Source organism: Syngnathus acus, chromosome 5 (genome assembly GCF_901709675.1).
Source record: "Syngnathus acus chromosome 5, fSynAcu1.2, whole genome shotgun sequence".
Lineage (NCBI taxonomy): Eukaryota > Metazoa > Chordata > Actinopteri > Syngnathiformes > Syngnathidae > Syngnathus > Syngnathus acus.
Window position 1 is genome coordinate 12817520 of NC_051091.1, and position 23262 is coordinate 12840781.

At 42.9% G+C, this 23262-nt stretch overlaps 1 protein-coding gene and 1 long non-coding RNA gene across 17 annotated transcripts in view; both read right to left on the bottom strand.

The window, feature by feature from the left end:
• ripor3 (RIPOR family member 3) overlaps positions 1–23262 on the bottom strand; it is a 46839-nt gene that overhangs the window by 15982 nt on the left and 7595 nt on the right. For all 16 annotated transcript variants that reach the window (XM_037252487.1, XM_037252488.1, XM_037252486.1 and 13 more), the window contains 3 exons: positions 6602–6757; positions 5749–5827; positions 66–89 (listed from right to left, as the gene is read on the bottom strand). In XM_037252487.1, the coding sequence (XP_037108382.1) occupies positions 66–89; positions 5749–5827; positions 6602–6757 (259 nt within the window). The remainder of the gene's footprint in view (positions 1–65; positions 90–5748; positions 5828–6601; positions 6758–23262) is intronic.
• LOC119123490 lies at positions 20474–22171 on the bottom strand. The gene is made up of 2 exons (XR_005098081.1): positions 20962–22171; positions 20474–20683 (listed from the first exon to the last, which is right to left on the bottom strand). It is a non-coding gene; the product is annotated as an uncharacterized LOC119123490 (long non-coding RNA).

Genomic DNA, 23262 nt, shown 5'->3' on the forward strand with positions numbered 1-23262 from the left:
GCAAAGTCGAACGGCAAGTGATTGTTGGTTGACCCTGAGAGGCACGAAGCTCAAGAGTTGCTCACCTTGTCAAGGTCGTACTGAAAGCCCTGCAAAGACAAACGAGGCCATGCATTAAGGGATATTGGTTGGTCTCGAGCGCTGACCTAAACTTCTCGGCTTGCGCCATCAGATATGGTTTGACCCACATGTGACCATCAGGATGAATTAGGGTCTATGCTAGGGGCGATTCTTCTAAGGTACACAACATTCAAAGGTCGCTAGTAGGGCCCCTGTTAAGTATTATTGTTTATGTCCGCCCTTAGACTCACTGTGTGTATTAAGGTACCAATTCTGTTTACCTTTTTGTTGTTATATACGGTAATGACGTCACTACATTGATGCTACCGGGGAAGAAAGTCCTGTGACAACGGACATGCGGATTGTTGTATGGGATTGACTGACGGAGAAGTTGTTGCGTTTAGCGCCAGTGTGTTTGTTAAATAAATACGCTGTGTTTTCAGATGAAAAAGGAACCACGCATCGTCCTACTTTTCTCCACCACGCAGACAGCGGAAAAGTCACCGCTGCACACCATTTATTTGGTTAAGAAAAAGGAACCCCCCCCTTTTTCACTTTACAGGTTATGGGCCCAGAGAAGGTTTGGACATGAGCTAACGTTAGCATCGGTAAGAAGACCGGAAAAAGTTACCGCGAAGTATACACGTGAAACTTGTGTCAAGCTAACAAGAAAGCTATCCGTGTACCAACCACCTGGAAATAAGTGGACGTGTTCAGATTCCCGGAAGAAGTGAAACGTGAGTGGCGATATTTGCATGTTGTAAATGCTAAAGAAGCAAACAACCTAGCTTAGCAAGTGAAAAGTATTTTAGCAAGCTAGAGTGAACGTGGCGCGTCAACAACAACAATAAGAAAAATGGCAAGCACAACAGCAGGAATCATTGCAGCACAGCTGTTATTCGACGGTTCAGAAGATAAATATGAACTATGGGAAACAAGATTCCTGGGACACCCGCACATTCGTAAGTTAAAAAGGACAATTTTGAATGAGCCCGCAACCGACACCAGTGAAGAGGAATTAGCCCAAGATGTAGCTAAAAATGCTGACTGTTATGCAGAGCTGATAAGGCTGTTAGACGACAAAAGCTTATCACTTATCAGACATGATGCAGCTGATGATGGCAGGAAAGCCTTGAAAATGCTCAGAGAACATTATTCAGGAAAAAGCAAGCCAAGAATCATAAACTTGTATACCTCGTTGACCAGACTGAACATGACAGGTAACGAGAGTGTAACAGACTATATGATAAGGGCAGAAAACCTGATTACTGCTCTGAGGGATGCAGGTGAGACTATGAGTGATGGATTGACCATAGCAATGGTGTTAAATGGCCTACCTGATTCCTTCAAGCCACTAACCGTACATGTAACACAAAATGAAGATACAGTTACATTCACCGATTTCAAGAGAAGGCTACGGATTTATGAAGAAACTGAGAGGATGAAACTAATAGAGTCTGCAGATAATGTGATGAAAACTTGTGTGAAGCCAAGCCGAGGCTCCACTAAAAAGCACATCAGTAACAGAAACGGTGAAGATTCTGCTGACCTGACATGCTACAGATGTGGAACAAAAGGGCACAAGTCAAGAGGATGTACCAGAAAAGTTTGGTGCAGTTACTGCAACAGCAACACGCATCAAGAGTCCATATGCAGGAAAAAGAGGACTCAAGATGGAGCGAGACAAATCGCAGAGGGAGAGACTGGTAACCAAGATCAACTTTTCAAAGCCGAGCACATGAAAAAGAAGAGACTGTCAGATAACGTGAAGATGAAAGGCATCATGGTGGACGGGGGAGCTACATCTCACATTGTGAATGACATCCAGACGTTCACCAGCTTCGATGAGTCATTCAAGCCTGAGTCTCATTCAGTGGAACTAGCCGACGGGACCAAGTGCAGTGGAATAGCACAACGCAGAGGAACAGCGGTGATCTACCTACGTGACGATGCCGGGCGCCAGCAGACAGCGCAGCTGAGAGAGGCGTTGTACATGCCCTCATATCCTCACAACATCTTTTCGGTGGCAAGAGCAACAAATGGAGGAGCGACTATCACCTTCAAGAAAGGAGACAGTCACATAGTTACCAAAGACGGCAGCAGGTTTGACATCCATGAGAGTGGTAACTTGTTTTATTTGCCAACCATTGAAAAGAATGTTATTGATAAATGTAAACAATGTGTGAGTCATGATGTGCAAACTTGGCACGAGATTTTTGGACATTGTAACTTCGATGATGTACAAAGATTACATGGTGTAGTGAAAGGTATGGAGATAAAAGGCAGTGCAGTAAAACCCGCATTCTGTGAGGTATGCACACAGGGAAAATTCACCCAGACAAGGAACAGAGAGCCAGATAGTAAAGCTAAAAAGCCTTTAGAACTAGTGCACACTGACCTAGCGGGTCCCATGCGGACACCAAGCATAGAAGGGCACAGATATGCACAGTCTTTCACCGATGACTACTCAGGGACCATATTGGTGTATTTTCTTATGTCTAAAGCAGATACAGTACAGGCTACAGAGCGGTTCTTAGCAGACATAGCACCTTATGGGGAAGTAAAATGTATCCGTTCAGATAACGGGACTGAGTTCACAAGTCGAGACTTCCAGACATTGTTGAGGATAAATAGGATTAAACACGAGACGTCTGCACCATATTCTCTCCACCAAAACGGTACAGCAGAAAGAGGGTGGAGAACACTGTATGATATGGGCAGGTGTTTTCTCATAGAGAGTAAGCTACCAGATACGCTGTGGAACTACGCTATCCAAACAGCAGCTTACGTGAGAAACAGATGTTACAATAGACGTACAAAGAAAACGCCATACGAACTGTTAAACGGCAGGGAACCAAATGTATCCAAACTACAAAAATTTGGATCTGTATGTTTTGCTTACAAACAAGAGAAAGGCAAACTAGAGTCAAGGTGCGAGCAGGGTGTGTTCGTAGGTTATGACAAAAACAGCCCAGCTTACCTGGTGTATTATCCAGATACAGAGAAGGTTCAGAAGCATAGATTGGTGAAATTCACCCAAGCAGCCAAAGAGAAGGAAACACAAACACCTGAGTCACATACAGGATGTAATGACATAGAGGTACATCCCAGGGTCAACAAGGATGAAAATGTTGATGATGAATGTGTGTATGTGCCAGATGATTGTACCCAAAGTGATGTTTCCAGAGCTCTACCTGACATGACTGAACGTACACCACGGGATAGAGCTACTGAGACTGAGATTAGAAGGAACCCACCGAGAAACAGGAGACTTCCAAGCCACCTACAGGAGTTTGAGACCGAGGACACGGTTGACAAACTGATAACATGCGTGGACTTTTGTTACAAAGCCGTATGCGACATTCCTCAAACCTACCAGGACGCCATAGTGTCATCCAAGTCAAAGCAGTGGAAAAATGCAATGGACGAGGAGATGAGATCACTGGAGGAAAACAAGACCTTCACCCTCACCCAGTTGCCACCGGGTAAACAGGCAGTGGGTGGTAGGTGGGTCTATGCACTCAAGAGTGACATTGATGGATCAGACAAGTACAAGGCAAGATTTGTGGCAAAAGGCTACAGTCAGAGACAAGGGACTGACTATGAGGAAACATTCTCACCTACAGCCGACATGACAAGTGTGCGAGTAATAATGCAAAAAGCGGCGCAAGAGGATCTTATTCTACACCAGATGGACGTTAAGACAGCTTATTTGCATGCACCAATTGACTGTGAGATATATCTGGAGCAGCCACAAGGTTATGAAAAAGAGTCTGAAAATGGTGAAAAAATGGTATGTAAATTGCACAAGTCTCTTTATGGTTTAAAACAATCAGGCAGGAACTGGAATGTGATGTTACATACATATCTGAGTGAAAATGGTTTTGAACAGAACCCAGCAGACCACTGTGTGTACACGAGAGAAAAAGATAATGAGAAGGTTATTTTGCTAGTATGGGTGGATGATCTCATAATAGCAGCTAGTAGCGAGAATGTACTAAACAGTGTAAAAGGGATGCTTGCAGACAGGTTTAAAATGAAAGACCTTGGTAAGTTAAACCATTTTTTAGGGATAGACTTTAACCAGACAGAGGGCCAGGTAAAAATGGCACAGAAGAGATATGTAAACAAGATACTTGACAGATTTGAAATGCATAATTGCAGGCCCAGAGAGACTCCTTGTGAGCCAAAGCTTGAGTATTCAGAGGATGCTCAGAAAATGAAAGACCCAAGGAAATATAGGGAAGCTGTGGGAAGTTTAATTTACTTGTCCACATGCACTCGACCAGATCTAAGTTATGTGGTCAGTAAACTATCCCAGCACTTTGCTTATCCAACAGAGGAACACTGGAGCACAGTTAAACATGTGTTCAGATATCTCAAAAACACCACAGAACAGGAGCTACGTTTTAAAAGAAGTGAGACACTAGGTCTAAGAGTGTACTGTGATGCTGATTGGGCATCAGATGTAACAGACAGGCATAGTACAACAGGATTTTGTGTCAACATGAGTGAGAGGAGCGCTCTCATGTCTTGGAAAACAAGAAAACAATCAACTGTGGCTTTGTCTACATGCGAAGCAGAGTATATGTCCTTAGCATCAGCTATTCAGGAATGTATCTACTTAGAACAGCTGCTGAGAGGCATAGACAAATACGAGTATGCACAAACTAAAGTGTACGAAGACAATCAAGGTACTATTGCACTAGCCAGAAACCCAGTAAGCAGGCAAAGATGCAAACATATAGATATAAAGTACCACTTCATCAGAGAACATGTAAAAAGTGGGAAGATAATCTTAGAGTACTGTCCTACTGAGCAAATGGTTGCTGACGTGTTAACTAAACCAGCTACGAAACTTAAACTAAGAAGGTTTGCTCAGGACATGTTTGGTACTTAAATGTGCATAGTGCATTTGTGTTATTGTTTTATTTGGCCCAAAGAGGCAAACTGTGTTATTGTTTTGTTTTTCTAGATAACACAGTGAGTTAAGTGCGAGTGGGTGTGTTAAGTATTATTGTTTATGTCCGCCCTTAGACTCACTGTGTGTATTAAGGTACCAATTCTGTTTACCTTTTTGTTGTTATATACGGTAATGACGTCACTACATTGATGCTACCGGGGAAGAAAGTCCTGTGACAACGGACATGCGGATTGTTGTATGGGATTGACTGACGGAGAAGTTGTTGCGTTTAGCGCCAGTGTGTTTGTTAAATAAATACGCTGTGTTTTCAGCTGAAAAAGGAACCACGCATCGTCCTACTTTTCTCCACCACGCAGACAGCGGATAAGTCACCGCTGCACACCATTCATTTGGTTAAGAAAAAGGAACCCCCTTCTTTTTCACTTTACAGCCCCTTTGACATTCGTTAGCTTTATTTGACTTAACGTGCTAATATGCAAAGACATTCTATTTTAGTTTTGTACAGCATTATTTTAAGAAAACAACAATTAGAAGGCAAAGCAAAAAGTCAAGTTTTTGGCAGGGAGTTTTGAGTGGCTAGCATATTAGAATCTGCCCTCGTACTGAGTAGCATCTCTACATTCAGAAATGAAACGAGAAGACGATCTGGATACGGAGCAGAAGGTGGAAATCACACAGGTGAGAGATGAAAATGACTTACTTCTTCTCTTTTTCTGGATACCCTCGCTATCATAACAGTGTCCAAAAGCTCGTTGTGAACTCACCAGCCTGGAGTTTCTTTTTGTTTCTTGCTGGCGTGAAGACAGAAAGTCCATCTCAGTCTGGTGACGCTGCACATGCTCCCTGCGGAGACACACGCGCACACACACGTGCACACACACTCGCACTTTAGACGTCCAAGCTCAGTTTTCAGACCTAGATGTCTGAGGTTAAATTTCAGGCGGTATATTTGAGTCCTTGACCATCAATCTGTTGATCTCTCATCACAGTTTTTTAGACCGCTGACTTTGGACAACAGACTTCAAATCTCAGACTACAGATCTGAGATTTCAGACCAGATATCAATTCTCACAACTTGCATGGGAGACCCTAAATTCGTTTTCAGACCCTTGATCTTAGACTTCAAACATCAGATATTAGACTTCAGACCACAGATACCAGTCCTCATAAGTCAGACCTTGGAACTCAGGCCTCAATTTTCACAACTTGGATTACAGACCTCAGATGTTAGACATTACAGACTCCAGACCTCTTGTCCATGTACAGTACTTCAGACCTCACACTTTAGACAACAGAGCTATGACATCCAAATTTCAGACCTAAAAACTTAAGATATCAATCCTCAGAATTCACATTAGAGATCCCATATCTATTTTCAGAACTCTGAGCTCGCAATTCAAAGCTCAGATGGGAAATTTCACTTGCCTAATACAAATCTTCAGATCCCAGGCAAAAGATTTCAAGAATCAGAACTCACTTCTCACACATTAGATAACAGACTTCAGGCCTCAGAGGTGAGCCATCAGATTTCTGAACTCAGAAAATAGATCTTAGATGGCAGACCTACCATCTGTGCCACATGAGCAGAAAATGGCACGTGACCTGGAGTAACCCTACCTGAGGCCTTTGCGAAGCGCCTGGAAGACGTGGTCGACGTCCTCTGGCTGCATGGACCAGACGGCTCCGAACCCTCTTCTAGGAGACAAAGGAGCTCTCGGAGTTTTTCTTTCAGACACGGAGTTGAGGCGCAGTGAGTTCCAAGTGGAGGAAGGCCTGAAAAGAGCAGCCATGGGCAGTGTTCATACCCTGCACTCAAGTAGATGTGTGGATACTTGTGTAAAAAATACTTTGGTCAAAGTACAAGTATTGATTTGGAACCTAATTAAAAGTAGAACAAAAACCTGACTGAAAATTAACTACAAAGTTAAGAAGTGACTTTTGAATTTAATACCCGTTTTGAAAAATTGAAAGCAAAACCTTTGCACACAAAATAGCTTCCATTCTTTTCTGAACTTGCCTAATACGCATATTGGGGAGAAGAAAAAAATTATATTAATTTATATTATATTATGTTACATGTTGTTATTTCAACTGAAGAGGGAGCAACAGCAATGTGTAAATACTCTTATTAATTTATACAAACATAGTTGCTCCATCAGAGCACAGACACGGCACACAAAGCTTGGTAACTTTTCAATTACACATAAGGCACAGCTCATTAACGTCATGACACATAGATACAAAACATTCAGTAGATAACAAGACATTCAGGGAATAACAGAACAAATGTCTGCCTTATGAGGATATGTTTTTCCTTCTTTTCCCCTCCACTATAAAGCCTTCTGACGGGAACTATGAGGTTGTTGTTTCATCTGCTGAAGTGCATTGTGTACTGACTGCCGTAAAACAACCCAAGATCTTGCAAATAAAGAACCTTTGCATACAAAATAGCTTCCATTCTTTTCTGAACTTGCCTAATACGCATACTGGGGAGAAGACAAAAATTATGTTACATGTTGTTATTTCAACCAAGCATTAATTAGCATTGGCTTGACTTTTATGCTATCAAAACTTTGTGAACCATGTGACCTCCTAAAATGCTTAATTAGCCCCATTAACAGAAACTGGAAGCAAAAAAAAACCACCTTACTTGTATGCCTTTTGTCAGATTAGACTGCACATTTTTTAATCATGGAAACTTTTGCTTTTTAAGATGACACAGCACATAAATTGTTCCAAGAGCAAACAACAACACACAATCCTCAAATCGGGCCATTCCTTCTCCTCATCTGTAGCTGCTATTGTGAATGCACCTTGGATCCCATTCATACACGTGGCTGCAATCCCAGTTTTTCCCCCCCACCTGATAAGAAGATCTCAATCAAGATCAAGACCACCGTTGACATTCCCCTCATTCCTCTCTTTGTCCTTTCCCCGCGATTGTTTTTATGAAGCATTGGCATCCACCACGCCCGGACTGACCATCGGGAGAACCGGGAGTATTCCCGAAGCGCCGGCCTAGAATTGGCCTGCTGGCCTGAGTCTCTCTGCGTCACTTTTTTTTTTTGTCTGCTGGTGCGGCGGCTGGTCTATCAGAGAGACAGGCCAGGCCACTCAGGCCAGTAGCATGTGAGAAGGGAAAGACGATTGGTTTATATCAATTAACACCCGTCCCCACAGTCCGTATCAACCACACAGCGCGTGTGGAGGAAGGGGTGTGTTAATAGTAATTACAGTCAAACCTCGCTTTTCGAACGTCCCGGTTCTCGAACAAATCGGAATTCTAACGAAAAATTCGAGATTTTTTTTGCTTCGGTTGTCGAACAAAATTCGAAGGTCGAACCTCGCGAGATGACCCGAAAGGACCCGAGAAAACCCGACCGCGCGGCCTGGATGCCGACTGACTTCGTTCGTTACGGTATTTTCGTTACTTTGAGGATTGTATTAACTCCTAATCATGCCTCCAAAGAAAGCAAGTGGGAGCAGTAAAGCATCCTAAAACACAAAGACGCTCTTAAAGCAATGCGACAGTGATCGCCCGGCGCGCTGCGGTTGCGCGATCGGACCAAATTAAGCTCCCTGCGCACTGAGGTCCACTTAAATTTTGGAAAGTACATCAGGACTTTAAAAATATTTTCTAAATTTCAGCGCACAATAATGCGAACAGCGCGGTGCAGTTGCGCGGTCGGCGGCGCGCTACGGTTGCGCGTTCGGCGGTGCGCTGCAGTTGCGCGATCGGACAAAAATGCGCAAATGAAAAAATGCTTAAAAAAGTCGCTTTTTTGTGTCTTGGGACGGATTAGATTTTTTTCCATTATTTGTAATGGGAAAAATAGATTCGGAATTCGACCGATTCACTTCTCGAGCCGCGTTCTGAAACAGATTGTGGTCGAAAACCGAGGTTTGACTGTACTATGCAAGGTGCCGGCTGCTGAAGCTAGCGAGCAGTGCAAGTGAGAATAATGGACTTCGAACGTGGTAAAAAGAGGAGGAAAGACGGTGCGGAGAGGGACAAAAAAAGAAAGGCGCTGGAGGAGGACGCGGCCAATTGCAGAAAAGTTACGGATTTATTCAGCACCCCCCTCCCAACACACGCGTGCGTTAAAAACCTGTGTGAGCCCGCGCGTGTATGCATGCCAGTTTGCATGTGTTGTGTGTGTATATGAGCCGCTGCCATGTAATAAGGCTGTCCCTCTGCTGATTTATTGTTAGATTTAATTCTAGTTGATTTTGTAAGTTGAAGAGTCATTTGTTAGTCTTTCTTACTTGCACATTCCTCTAAACTTTGTAACTGGCCCTGGCTAAATTAATATTGAAATATGTCTATGTTTCCTCTGCAAAAGTGGAAATATTGCCAGTTTTTGATTTGTTTTTCCCGGTACTACTCACAACAAAACCCAAAGAATGATTGTGTGCATGTGTGTGCGCACAAATGCGTTTTGCTTGTGCCCATGCATTTAAGTGTGGGTGTGAACATGCACGTGTGGGTAACAACGTCCGGGAGGCAAACGGTGAATGGATAACATCGCGCACATAGAATAGCGCAAGCACATTCGCGCAAGACCGAAAGAAAAAAACGGCATGAAAATGAAGGATCGAAAAAGCTCGATTTTTTTTTTTTTCCAACCGGGGCGCAGGGAGTCCTAAAAAAAAAAAAAAACAAAAAAAAAAAAACTACCATCTCAGTGGCCTAGTGGTAGAGTGTCCGCCCTGAGACTGGAAGGTTGTGGGTTCAAACCCCGGCCGGGTCATACCAAAGACTATAAAAATGGGACCCATTGCCTCCCTGCTTGGCACTCAGCATTAAGGGTTGGAATTGGGGGGTTAGATCACCAACTGATTCCCGAGCGCGGCACCGCTGCTGCTCACTGCTCCCCTCTCCCCCAGGGGATGGATTAAAATCACACGGGGATGGGTTAAATGCAGAGGACAAATTTCACCACACCCAGGTGTGTGTGACGATCATTGGGACTTTGACTTTTTTTGGGTAAGGCCAGGGTGGCCTGGTTACATAACCGACTCCTGGCCTGAAAAAAATCTCCCAGTCTGGCCCTGGCATCCACGCAGGCTGAAAAGAGTAACAAGTGTAGAAAGTACAGACATCTGACATCAAATGTTCGCGAGTCCGTGTAAAAAAATCTGTCGGAAAAAAATCATGTAATCAAGTACAAATACCTGAAAATTCAATTGTGCAGTGAAATATAATTGACCATGAAACGCATTATTTTGTCCAAGAAATGGCACACTCTTTGAAGTGTGATAACTCAGTCATTTTTTAATACTTTTTTACTTTCAGCCACTCAAAATGTTCAGCGGCATGAGACCTATCCATCAGAGGCGTAGCCAAGCCGGGGCGAGCCGGGGCGGCGCCCCGGTTAGGACTCCCTGCGCCCCGGTTGGAAAAAAAAAAAAAAATCGAGCTTTTTCGATCCTTCATTTTCATGCCGTTTTTTTCTTTCGGTCTTGCGCGAATGTGCTTGCGCTATTCTATGTGCGCGATGTTATCCATTCACCGTTTGCCTCCCGGACGTTGTTTTAGCGATCAGCGAACGGCGTGGGTGATGTTCGATTTTTTTTCCTGTGGGCGTGCGCCCCTACTGGAAAAATTCCTGGCTACGCCTCTGCTATCCATACATATGTATTGTTCATTTATTTGTTTATTTGTTTGTATTTCATACCCTCTACGGCAGGGGTCACCAACTCCGGTCCTCAAGGGCGCCAATCCAGCCTGTTTTAGATGTATCCCCCCTGCAACACACCTGATTCAAATAATCAGGATCGCTATCAGCCTTAATAGAGCTTGCTGATGAGCTGATCATTTGAATCAGGTGTGTTGTTGCAGGGCTGCACCTAAAACAGGCTGGATAGGCGCCCTTGAGGACCGGAGTTGGTGACCCCTGCTCTACGGGCAATAAAAGCAATATTGTGCCACGAGCACAAATAACTATGATGCACTGCGTATTGCCCTATGCGTAGTGTGCGCAAAAATGTACTTGCTGAAATGCGCAGGGATGACACGCGCGTACGTGACTGTACATTCTTGTGCATGATTGCATACCAAGACACAACAGTATTCTCAAAAATAAGACCGTTCCGGCCCGATTCTGTGCACGCAAACTCACTCTACAACTAGAATGTGCAATTTCTGGAGAAATTGCGTGTGAAGGCGAAATGTATGAATAACTTCTTCGGGGAATGCTGCCGAATGACGTTGAAACGTGTTGAATTACTTGAGAAATGTAGAAATTTTGGAGAATTTGTGTTGAATTTCAAAATAAAAGATGTGAAGTTTTTGGTAAGTGGGAAGTTGTGGAATAGGTAGGCAAAAGATGAACAGTTGAAAGTTGGAATGGGTTGAATCGGTTGAAAAATGTAGAAATGAGAAGGGAAAAAGGAATTGGGTGTGAATTTCAAAATAAAAGATGTGAAGTTTTTGGTAAGTGGGAAGTTGTGGAATAGGTAGAAAAATGATGAACAGTGGAAAGTTGGAATGGGTTGAATCGGTTGAAAAATGTAGAATTGAGAAGGGAAAAAGGAATTGGGTGTGAATTTCAAAATAAAAGATGTGAAGTTTTTGGTAAGTGGGAAGTTGTGGAATAGGTAGAAAAATGATGAACAGTTGAAAGTTGGAATGGGTTGAATCGGTTGAAAAATGTAGAAATGAGATGGGGAAAAGGAATTGGGTGTGAATTTCAAAATAAAAGATGTGAAGTTTTTGGTAAGTGGGAAGTTGTGGAATAGGTAGAAAAATGATGAACAGTTGAAAGTTGGAATGGGTTGAATCGGTTGAAAAATGTAGAAATGAGAAGGGAAAAAGGAATTGGGTGTGAATTTCAAAATAAAAGATGTGAAGTTTTTGGGAAGTTGTGGAATAGGTAGAAAAATGATGAACAGTTGAAAGTTGGAATGGGTTGAATCAGTTGAAAAATGTAGAAATGAGAAGGGAAAAAGGAAATATTGGAGAATTGGGTGTGAATTTCAAAATAAAAGATGTGAAGTTTTTGGGAAGTGGGAAGTTGTGGAATAGGTAGGCAAAAGATGAACAGTTGAAAGTTGGAATGGGTTGAATCGGTTGAAAAATGTAGAAATGAGAAGGGAAAAAGGAATTGGGTGTGAATTTCAAAATAAAAGATGTGAAGTTTTTGGGAAGTTGTGGAATAGGTAGGCAAAAGATGAACAGTTGAAAGTTGGAATGGGTTGAATCGGTTGAAAAATGTAGAAATTAGAGTAGAAAAACGGAATTTTAGAGAATTTTGGTTGAATTTCAAAATAAAAGATGTGAAGTTTTTGGTAAGTGGGAAGTTGTGGAATAGGTAGGCAAAAGATGAACAGTTGAAAGTTGGAATGGGTTGAATCGGTTGAAAAATGTAGAAATGAAAAGGGAAAAAGGAATTGGGTGTGAATTTCAAAATAAAAGATGTGAAGTTTTTGGTAAGTTGTGGAATAGGTAGAAAAATGATGAACAGTTGAAAGTTGGAATGGGTTGAATCGGTTGAAAAATGTAGAAATGAGAAGGGAAAAAGGAATTGGGTGTGAATTTCAAAATAAAAGATGTGAAGTTTTTGGTAAGTGGGAAGTTGTGGAATAGGTAGAAAAATGATGAACAGTTGAAAGTTGGAATGGGTTGAATCGGTTGAAAAATGTAGAAATGAGAAGGGAAAAAGGAATTGGGTGTGAATTTCAAAATAAAAGATATGAAGTTTTTGGGAAGTTGTGGAATAGGTAGAAAAATGATGAACAGTTGAAAGTTGGAATGGGTTGAATCGGTTGAAAAATGTAGAAATTAGAGTAGAAAAACGGAATTTTAGAGAATTTTGGTTGAATTTCAAAATAAAAGATGTGAAGTTTTTGGTAAGTGGGAAGTTGTGGAATAGGTAGGCAAAAGATGAACAGTTGAAAGTTGGAATGGGTTGAATCGGTTGAAAAATGTAGAAATTAGAGTAGAAAAACGGAATTTTAGAGAATTTTGGTTGAATTTCAAAATAAAAGATGTGAAGTTTTTGGTAAGTGGGAAGTTGTGGAATAGGTAGGCAAAAAGATGAACAGTTGAAAGTTGGAATGGGTTGAATCGGTTGAAAAATGTAGAAATGAGAGGTGAAAAACGAAATTTTGTGAAATGTCGAATGTGACATTAAGAATGAATGGGGAAAAATTTGTCGGAATTCTGGGAATTCTGCGAAAACGGAAAATTTTCGGAACGAGAAAAATGGAAGCGCTCATGCCATGAATATTTGGAATACGTCAAAAGTGGAATGGAGTGAATCGGATGAATTATGTGGAAGAAGAAGCGGGACAAGGAATAAAATATAATAATAATAATAAAGTGAAAAAAGTAGAATAACATATGTGTGAAGGCCATCGCCTTCACACAATAACATACGTAATCACACGCAAAATCGTGAGTTGTATACTGGCTCTACCTGCTGGATAAAAGCTGTTAACACTCCCAACACCAGTTTCATGACTTGAGTTTGTAATTCCTTGCCATAGAAGGGATTCGTTTGGTAATGGTGGGAAATACACTTATAATCATAAATTATGATTTTGAATGGGAGTCAATTTATGTCTGATCACTACCTACCGTGTTTTCCATGCATAATGCGCAAAATTTAACTAATTTATTGTCCTAAAATCTTGGGTGCGCATTATGCATGGGTACAAAACTTTTTGAAGAAAATCTCCCTCGAAATAAAACTTGAAATCACACCTTTCTTCTTGTTTGTTGTCAATCGCGCATCGCATTCAGCCATCCTGCCCAACACACTTAGTCAGTAAAATTCATAATTGACGACACATCGTTTGATGCGATGGTGTAATCCTTGATGGTGTGTTATTGTCAAATATTGTTTGTTTTTTAATCTCCATCGCAGACCGGATATCATACGGAGGCCGCCATGACAGTATGCGCAGAACGGATGCGCAAGACACGTCAGCTATATAAAGAGCGAGAGTTCAGTTCTCTACCTATTAGTTTCAATTCACAGTTTAATTAGCAGTTTCAATCAGCAAATAACAAAATGCGTATTACAGGTAATATTTTATTTCACAACACTTTGCCTTGTTCCTTTCTTCTCTGCTGTTCACTTCAAACACGCTCCATAACGAACACAATGCTCTCGTATCAGACGCTTGCTCGATCACCTGCTCGTTTGCTGTCACAATGTACCCTACACAAATCCGAAACATTTCTTCGCTATCGAGTTTGCTAGCGCATGCGCAGTGATACTGACCGGCAGAATAACATCCGGTTATTCCCAAAAATGATCTTTTTTCTGAAATAATTTTACGTTTACGGACTTAAGTAAGAGTCAAAATTTGGGTGCGTATTATACATGAGTACAGGCTTTTTTCCAGCATCGACATGCCATGTTTAGGGTGCGTATTATGCACGGGGGCGCATTTTGCATGGAAAAACACGGTAATAAAATTTGAAATTTTAGCTCTCTGCCAACGACAGGAACGTAATCAAAATTACAGCAGCCGTAATATTAACTCCTTAACTGTGACTGCGTTCTCTGAGTTCCTGCCGCAGGTGTTGTGTTCGATTTGGTTCCCCCGTGAGATTTTGTTCCCCCTGCCGCGGGAGCGCGCACGCCTTGTTTGTTTGGAAAGCGAAAAACCGATGCCGTACGGCGTCGTACGGCGTCAGCACTATGATGTTTTCAATAAAAACATGAAGAACTCACGTTTGCGTCAGTCAATTTTAATTTTTATAAAGGATTGTTCTCATTTGATGTCTTTAAGTTCATTCGCGTTCTGCCGTTGAAGCGGGGTGCATTCAAAGACCAGTCGTACAGACAGAACACTCAATCACTTCACCAAAAAGCAACGATATAATTACGTGAGTTCTTTGCATAAACCTCGATGCAAAGAAACTCCTCTTTTTGGGTACCGTTACATGCTACAAGGAGTATATATTACAAAGGAGACTTTATACTTAATTGTGATCATCATTCATCCATCCATTTTATTACTCAGGTATTTTCAAAGCAAAATAATATTGTTGCATTTATTAATTTGCTTTAAAATGACCGCGCAATATAATTAAAAGCTGACACTATAGCAATGTCAAACGTGTTCCTTTAAGAAAAAGCCACACACGTTTTGTGATCAAATCTTTCATAACGAGAATGATTTGAGTGAACTGATTTGAATGAATAATTGAGAAGAAATTTCAGTTCTGAAGGCTCCTTTTGTCCCAAGCAAAGTGACAGGTGGTGGGGAGGGGGGATAAAAAATGTAACAGGAACTCTATAAAAAACGTCAACCCATGAGAATTTGTGCCCCCCTCCCATTTTGAGAACGGTGAGTCCTGGACATCGACTGGCTTTTTTTCTGTCTTCCTTCTTTCTGTTCAGGTTGTGTGGCAAATTTGAACAGATTCCCTCATTCCTAGGCCAAATTACAGGGGGGGAACACATCCTCACGGCGGCCCCGTGAGGATATGTCCCCCCCTTATTTTGAGAACGGTGAGTGCTGGACTCCAACTGTTTTTTTTTTCTGTCTTCTTGGGGGTCTGTTCAGGTAGTGTGGCAAATTTGAACAGGTTCCCTCATTCCTAGACCAAATTACAGGGGGGAACACATCCTCACGGCGGCCCCGTGAGGATATGTTGCCCCCCTTATTTTGAGAACGGTGAGTGCTGGACTCCAACTGTTTTTTTTCTGTCTTCCTGGGGGTCTGTTCAGGTAGTGTGACAAATTTGAACAGGTTGCCTCATTTCTAGCCCAAATTACAGGGGGGAACACATCCTCACGGCGGTCCACTTCCCCACCACCTGTCACTTTGCTTGGGACAAAAGGAGCCTTCAGAACTGAAATGTCTTCTCAATTATTCATTCAAATCAATTCACTCAAATCCTTCTCGTTATGAAAGATTTGATCACAAAACATTTTCTTAAATGAACACGTTTGACATTGCTATAGTGTCAGCTTTTAATTATATTGCGCTGTCATTTTAAAGCAAATTAATAAATGCAACAATATTAATTTGCTTTGAAAATACCTGAGTAATAAAATGGATGGATGAATGATGATCACAATTAAGTATAAAGTCTCCTTTGTAATATACAGGACTGTCTCAGAAAATTTGAATATTGTGATAAAGTTCTTTATTTTCTGTAATACAATTAAAAAAACAAAAATGTCATACATTCTGGATTCATTACAAATCAACTGAAATATTGCAAGCCTTTTATTATTTTAATATTGCTGATTATGGCCTACAGCTTGAGAAAACTCAAATATCCTATCTCAAACATTAGAATATCATGAAAAAGTATACCAGTAGGATATTCAATTAATCACTTGAATGGTCTGATTAACTCGAAACACCTGCAAGGGTTTCCTGAGCCTTGAAAAACACTCAGCTTGGTTCAGTAAACTAAATGACAAGTATGGGGAAGACTGCTGATCTGACTGCTGTCCAGAGGACCATCATTGACCTCCATCAGGAGGGTAAGACACAAAAAGAAATTTCTCGAAGAGCAAGCTGTTCACAGAGTGCAGTTTCAAAGCACATCCACAAAAAGGCAATTGGAAGGGGGAAATGTGGCAGGAAACGCTGCACAACCAAGAGAGATGTCCGCAGCCTTGTGAAGAAGAGTCGCTTCCAGAATTTGGGGGAGTCCAGGTATCAAAAGCCACTGTTCACAGACGTGTCCGGGAAATGGGCTACGATAGCCGTATTCCCATGGTCAAGCCACTTCTGATATCAAGACAACGGAAGAAGCGTCTGACTTGGGCTATGGAAAAGAAGCACTGGACAGTTGCAGAGTGGTCCAAAGTCCTCTTTTCAGACGAAAGCAAGTTTTGTATTTCATTTGGAAGTCAAGGCGCCAGAGTCTGGAGAAAGGTTGGAGAGGAGCAAAATCCAAGTTGCTTGAAATCCAGTGTGACGTTCCCACAGTCAGCGATGGTTTGGGGAGCCATTTCAGCTGCTGGTGTTGGTCCACTGTGTTTCATCAAGTCCAGAGTAAATGCAGATTTTAGAGCACTACATGCTTCCGTCTGCTGAAAAGCTCTATGGCAGGGGTAGGCAATTCCGGTCCTCGAGGGCCGGTGTCCTGCATGTTTTCTATGTCACCCTGTTGCAACACACCTGATTCAAATAGTCAGATAATTAGCAAGGTCTGCAGAAGCTGGATAACAATCCTGATCATTTGAATCAGGTGTGTTGTAGCAGGGACACCTATAAAACATGCAGGACACCGGCCCTCGAGGACCGGAATTGCCTACCCCTGCTCTATGGAGATGATGATTTCATTTTCCAGCATGATCTGGCACCTGCCCACAGTGCCAAAACCACCAGTAAATGGTGTACTGACCATGCCATTACTGTCCTCGATTGGCCTGCCAATTCCCCTGACCTGAACCCCATTAGTGAATTTGTGGGGTATTTTACACAATTTCCCAACTTCAAACGAATCCGGTTTGTATTTCAGGAGGATGTCACGCCATGCCTGATGTAAAACCTCAACTTTGGTTAAACGCCATTTGCGCTCAAGCTTTCTACATAATTGCTTTAAGCGTACGTGTCCCATCCGTGAACCACGGAGTAGGCTTTCTACAGCGAGTTTTCAGACGTCGTAGCGCTACAGAGTCGATGGCATTTAACAGTGTCGCATTGAATTTATTTGTAAGATTATCAATAGAGCCAATATATGCGGGAAATATGGCAGTAACAGGTGGTGTGCTCGATTTGGTTCCCCCGTGAGATTTTGTTCCCCCTGCCGCGGGAGCGAGCACGCCTTGTTTGGAAAGCGAAAAACCGATGCCGTACGGCAGGGGTGGTCAATTCCGGTCCTTGAGGGCCGTTAATGTTAATGGAACGTCAAACGCTGCGCGTTCGCTTCGCTTCGGGGGGTGGGGGGTGGGGTGGTAATAGGACGTCAAACGCTGCGTGTTCGCTTCGGGGGGGGGGGGTTGTGGCTCTTTGCGGTACACAGTAAAAAAATGTGGCTCTTAGTCTCTGACTGGTTGGCCACCCCTGCGATAGAGGAAGCTAAGACGAGATTTGACTTTTGACTGTAGGTGTTTTATGTGGGTAGTGAAGGAGAGGGACGAGTCCAACCATAAACCTAGATATTTGTAACAATTTACAAACTCGAGTTCAGTGCCATCTGCACAAAATATTTTAGGGGTATTGTTGGAAGCACGAGACCGGTTAAAAATTATGCATTTGGTTTTCTTAGTGTTAAGAAGGAGATTATGGAAGTAACGGAGTTGAAGCTAAGTTGTAATGAGGATGCTGCAGAATGGAAGAAGGACCTTCAGAGTATAGAATAGTATCATCAGCATAAAGGTGGATCTTTGAACTGCCGACATACTTGACTACATCATTAATGTAAATGGAGAACAGCAATGGGCCTAGGATCGAGCCTTAAGGAACCCCTTTGGAGATGGTGAGAGGGTCAGAAAGAATATTTTCCAATTTAATTTGATGGAGACGATTATTTAGGTAGCTGGCAAACCAATCACATCCTTGTGATGACAGGCCAATAATAGAGAGTCTCTGCAGGAGGATGGAATGGATGACGGAGTCAAAGGCTTTCGTCAGGTCAATGAAGGCAGCAACACAAATCTGCTTGGAATCCAGGGAAGTAATGATACCGTCTAAACACACCTGATTCAAATGATCAGTTCATCCTCACGTTCTGCAGGAGCCTGATAATTGAATCAGGTGTGTTTAACGAGGGAAACTTGGAAAACATGTAGGAATGCGGCCCCCGAGGACTGGAGTTGGAGACCCCTGGTCTAGGACCTCCAAAGTAGCTGTCGTGCATCCATAGCCAGGCCGGAACCCAGACAGCAATTCGGACAGGATGTTATTTGAGGCCAAAAAAAGACTGAGCTGTTTGTGGACCAGTTTTTCTAAGACCTTAGCCAAGCAAGGCAGGATGGAAATAGGTCTATAACAGTTGGGGTCAGAGCCAGAACCTCCTTTAAAGAGTGGAGTAATCAATGCGAATTTCCAGTCTGGAGGAAAGACAGACAACTCCAGGGACATATTAAAAAGCCGTGAGATGGGGGCAGCAATAATGGGAGCAGCAATTTTTAGAAATCTTGGGTCCAACTTGTCATAACCTGCCGACTTATTAGTGTCCAGTTTAGAGAATTCCTCAAAAACCTCTGAGGTCAGGATGGGTCTAAAGGAGAACCTCACTGGGCTAGAACACATCGATGAATGTAAAATGGCAGCGGTGGGGGGTATGATTGGGAGATTAAAGTTAAAGTTATAGTTAAAGTCCCAATGATCGTCACACACACATCTGGGTGTGGTGAAATTTATCCTCTGCATTTAACCCATCCCCGTGTGATTTTAATCCATCCCCTGGGGGAGAGGGGAGCAGTGAGCAGCAGCGGTGCCGCGCTCGGGAATCATTTGGTGATCTAACCCCCCAATTCCAACCCTTAATGCTGAGTGCCAAGCAGGGAGGCAATGGGTCCCATTTTTATAGTCTTTGGTATGACCCGGCCGGGGTTTGAACCCACAACCTTCCAGTCTCAGGGCGGACACTCTACCACTAGGCGACTGAGCTCATTAATAGCTCAATTAACAAAATGTTGATTTAAAAGAGAGGCCATAAGAAATTTATTGGTAACAACAGTGTCACCAAAGGTCATAGCACTGGGAAATAGGGGAGGTGTCAATTTATTTTCCATGGATTTGACTGTTTTCCAAAATGTTTTGGCATCAGAGGAACCGGATGCAAATTTATCCAGAAAATAGGTGATTTTGGTTTTTCTGATTGCCTGTGTGCATTTGTTTCTATATTGCCGAAAAGCAAGCCAATTACTTGGAGACTGCGAGGAACGGGCTTTCCGCCATAAGGTGTTCTTTTGACGGATTAACACAGCCAGATCTCGGGAAAACCAGGGACTGCAGCGGTCTTTGATTCGCAGTTTAATGAGCGGAGCATGTTTATTGATGGTCGGTCCAAAAGTCGATTTGAGGTAGGACCAGGCAGCATCTACAGTAGAAGACCGGTAGAAAAAGTGTTAATTTTTTCCCAGCACACTGCAGCAATGTCCTGGAGAAAGGCATCTAGGTTAAACTTTTTCAGGGAGCGTTTATAGACCATCATGGGTGGGCGTTTAACCGAAGAACCAGAGCGTATGCAAGCAATAGCACAATGATCACTCAGATCTTGGCTAAAAACACCAGACTTATAATTAGAGGGAGCGTTTGTAAGGATAACATCTAGCAGTGTGGCAGAAGAAGGAGATTTCAGGTTATGTCTAGTAGGTTCAGATATAATTTAAAAGAGGTTTAGGGCATCAAATTGTTGCACAACCAGTTCCGGTGGGTTAGTCATATCCCAATTTAGATCACCTAAAAGATATGTGGGGCCAAGAGTTCACTGAGGGTAGTTAAAGATGAGACAGGGGCAGAAGGTGGTCTGTAGCAGACAGCAACAGAAAGGGAGAAGTTATTAGACAGTTTTATCTTTACCACTAATAATTCCAATTGCTTAGGGACAGACCTTGATAGGAAAATAGTACATTGCAGATGGTCTTTTATATATAAAGCAACACCACCCCCTTTGGTGGCTCTGTCCTGACGGAAAACAGTGTAACCTGGTATAGAAATTACAGAATTGACAGTACTTTTTCTAAGCCATGATTCTGAAATAGCAAGAACATCAGGAGTAGCAGTATGAATCCATGATTTCAACAAATCAAATTTGGGTAACAGGCTCTGACTTGGACATCCACTTTTTTGATTTTCATATTATGTATTATTTGCGCCCTCTCTGCATCCATTACAACCTGGTGATCCTGAAAGGGGGATCCTTCCATCTGTGGTCCCTTCTCAACGTTTCTCATTTTCCCCTGGCAGGGGTTTTTGAGTTTTTCCTTGCCCTTTTGGGAGCTTAAGATCAGGGGATGCTTTGAGAATAATTGTCAATTTTTGTCTATGTGAAGCCCTTTGAAACTGCTTGTGATTTAGGGCTATACAAATAAACTTGACTTGACTTGAATGTTAATATGTAAAAAACCCATAGATGTGCGATCACAAAAATCAGCAAATGACAAAATAGAAACATTCTGATTAAGTATAGCTGGACCTGGGTTTGGATGTATATTGCCTGAGATAAGCAGCATGAGAATGATTAAATTGCGCCTGAGCACATAGATAAAAGGTTTTTTAGGAGTATTGCAGTTTTTTTTCAATGAGGTTTTAACATCAAATAGAAAGGGAGAGTCAATGAATTGCTGCAATAGAAAAAAGGAATACAGTGGAGATTGTAGCCCAGACAGATTACAAAGTCCTGTATTTGCAGTGATCCAGAAAGTGAAAACGTCTCTGGGCAATAGCCTGTAATCCATCGTGCCACCACCATAGTAGACTATGGCTGGCCTGTGCAAATGACTGCCAGTGGTCCTTCCGGATTGATCCAGAACGCTCAAGTAGATAATAGTCAATATAGGCCAAAAGACCATAGGCAATCGTCTCTAATAATACATGTTGAAAAGTGCACAAAGTACCGAGGCACTGAGAATGGTGTTCACCTTTTGGAGCAGGCGCCCCCCGGCTTACCCAAGCAACCGGGGTCCCGACGCTGTCGTGGGTCCCGAAACGGCGGTCGCGAAGGGAAGCGATGAGAGAGGACGGGCCCGACTCGAGACTCGTTTTCCGGACTTTTGTCGACCCAAATCCAATGCGCCAACTCATCGGTTCCGCTCCAGACGAACGACACGGTGGCATCCCGACACGTCGCCGGCGCACGACACCTGATCGGGCGGCAAGCCATCAACGTCCCTCCTCGGCCGGTCTCCTATTGCCCTTGGCACCGTCAGCTTCCTTCCGATGGCGCCGTTGGGTTTATTTGGCAGGAGGTGGCTCGAATATCCGCTGCTGTATGTGCAGCTGGAGATAGACGCCGAGTCCGTGGGTGCTCTCCACGCGTACCAAGATGGCGTCCTTCTGCGTTGTCGGTTTCAATTGAGTCCAATTGTACCACCGCAGTGAAAGCGAGTTCAGAAGACGGTGGCGTTCTCTTGCAGCCAACCTGTCTCTGTGAGTGTCTGATAAACTTGACTTGACTTGAATTTGCCAAAATTTGGCAAAATACCGAAGGAAGGGTAAACAATATGAAACCAATGCACTTTAAAGAATATCTAACTTAGAAATGACAGCATGGAGCCATTTTGACTATTGACATGTTCTGAACATCTGCGTGAAATTTCAAGGTCAAACTCCTTTCCTCGGGGGCCGAATCCCTACATGTTTTCCAAGTTTACTAAGTGGACTAACTTGGAACGAGTTGTCGTTTCCAATGTGGTAATTTCAGCAATCAATTGATTAGAAACTAACGGACGAGGTCGATCGGAAATTGGAGTTCGGAGTTGATGAGCTAACTAGCCGCGAAGCTACAACACACTGCTTCACTGCTAAAAACCAACAAGCGCGTCCCAAACATGGGTCCGAAGAAGGCATCAACGGCTCCCCTCTTTTCGGTCGAGGAGGGCGAGGATATTAAAAAGGCGTTGGACTTCCTCACTGAAGAAGTCTCGGCTGTCAGGTTGGAGCAGAAAGCTATCCTCAAGCTGGTCGAGGAGGTCAAAGCTCTCCGCATCCAGAATGCGGAAAATGAAAAGAAAATCACCTTCCTGGAAAGCAGGGTTGCTGACCTGGAGCAGTATACCAGAATCAACGACGTGATCATCTCTGGAGTCAATACCAAAGCCCGGTCATACGCCCGGGCATTGGCCGCTGGCGAGGGAGGTGAGCCCGATGAACTGGATGTTAGCTCCACGGAGCAACAGGTGGCTACTTTCCTGCAGTCCAAGGGGATACAGCTGGACTGCGACAACATCGAAGCTTGCCACCCTCTGCCCAAGAGGAGACCCGGAGACAAACCCGCTGTCATCATGCGGTTTGTCAACAAAAAACACAAGATTGCACTATTAAAACAAGGAAGAAAGCTGAGAGGAACCGACGTCTACATCAATGAGCACCTGACCAAGCACAACGCTGATATTGCCAAAAAAGCACGCTACCTGAGGAAGCAGAAAAAAATTCAACATACCTGGACTACAAACTGTAAAATATTTATCAAGCTCAATGGAACACCGGAGGAAGCAAAAGTGCTGATGGTAAGGAGTATTGAGGAGCTGGATAGATACCAATGATCATCATGCAGGACTGTAAGGTAAACTCTACTCACAACCATGACACACATCGAAAGAAATCAAGCATCTACACCTGAAGACAACAGTAACATAACTCAGAGGATTAGTGAACACGACAAACTGGAACTCCAATCATTTCAA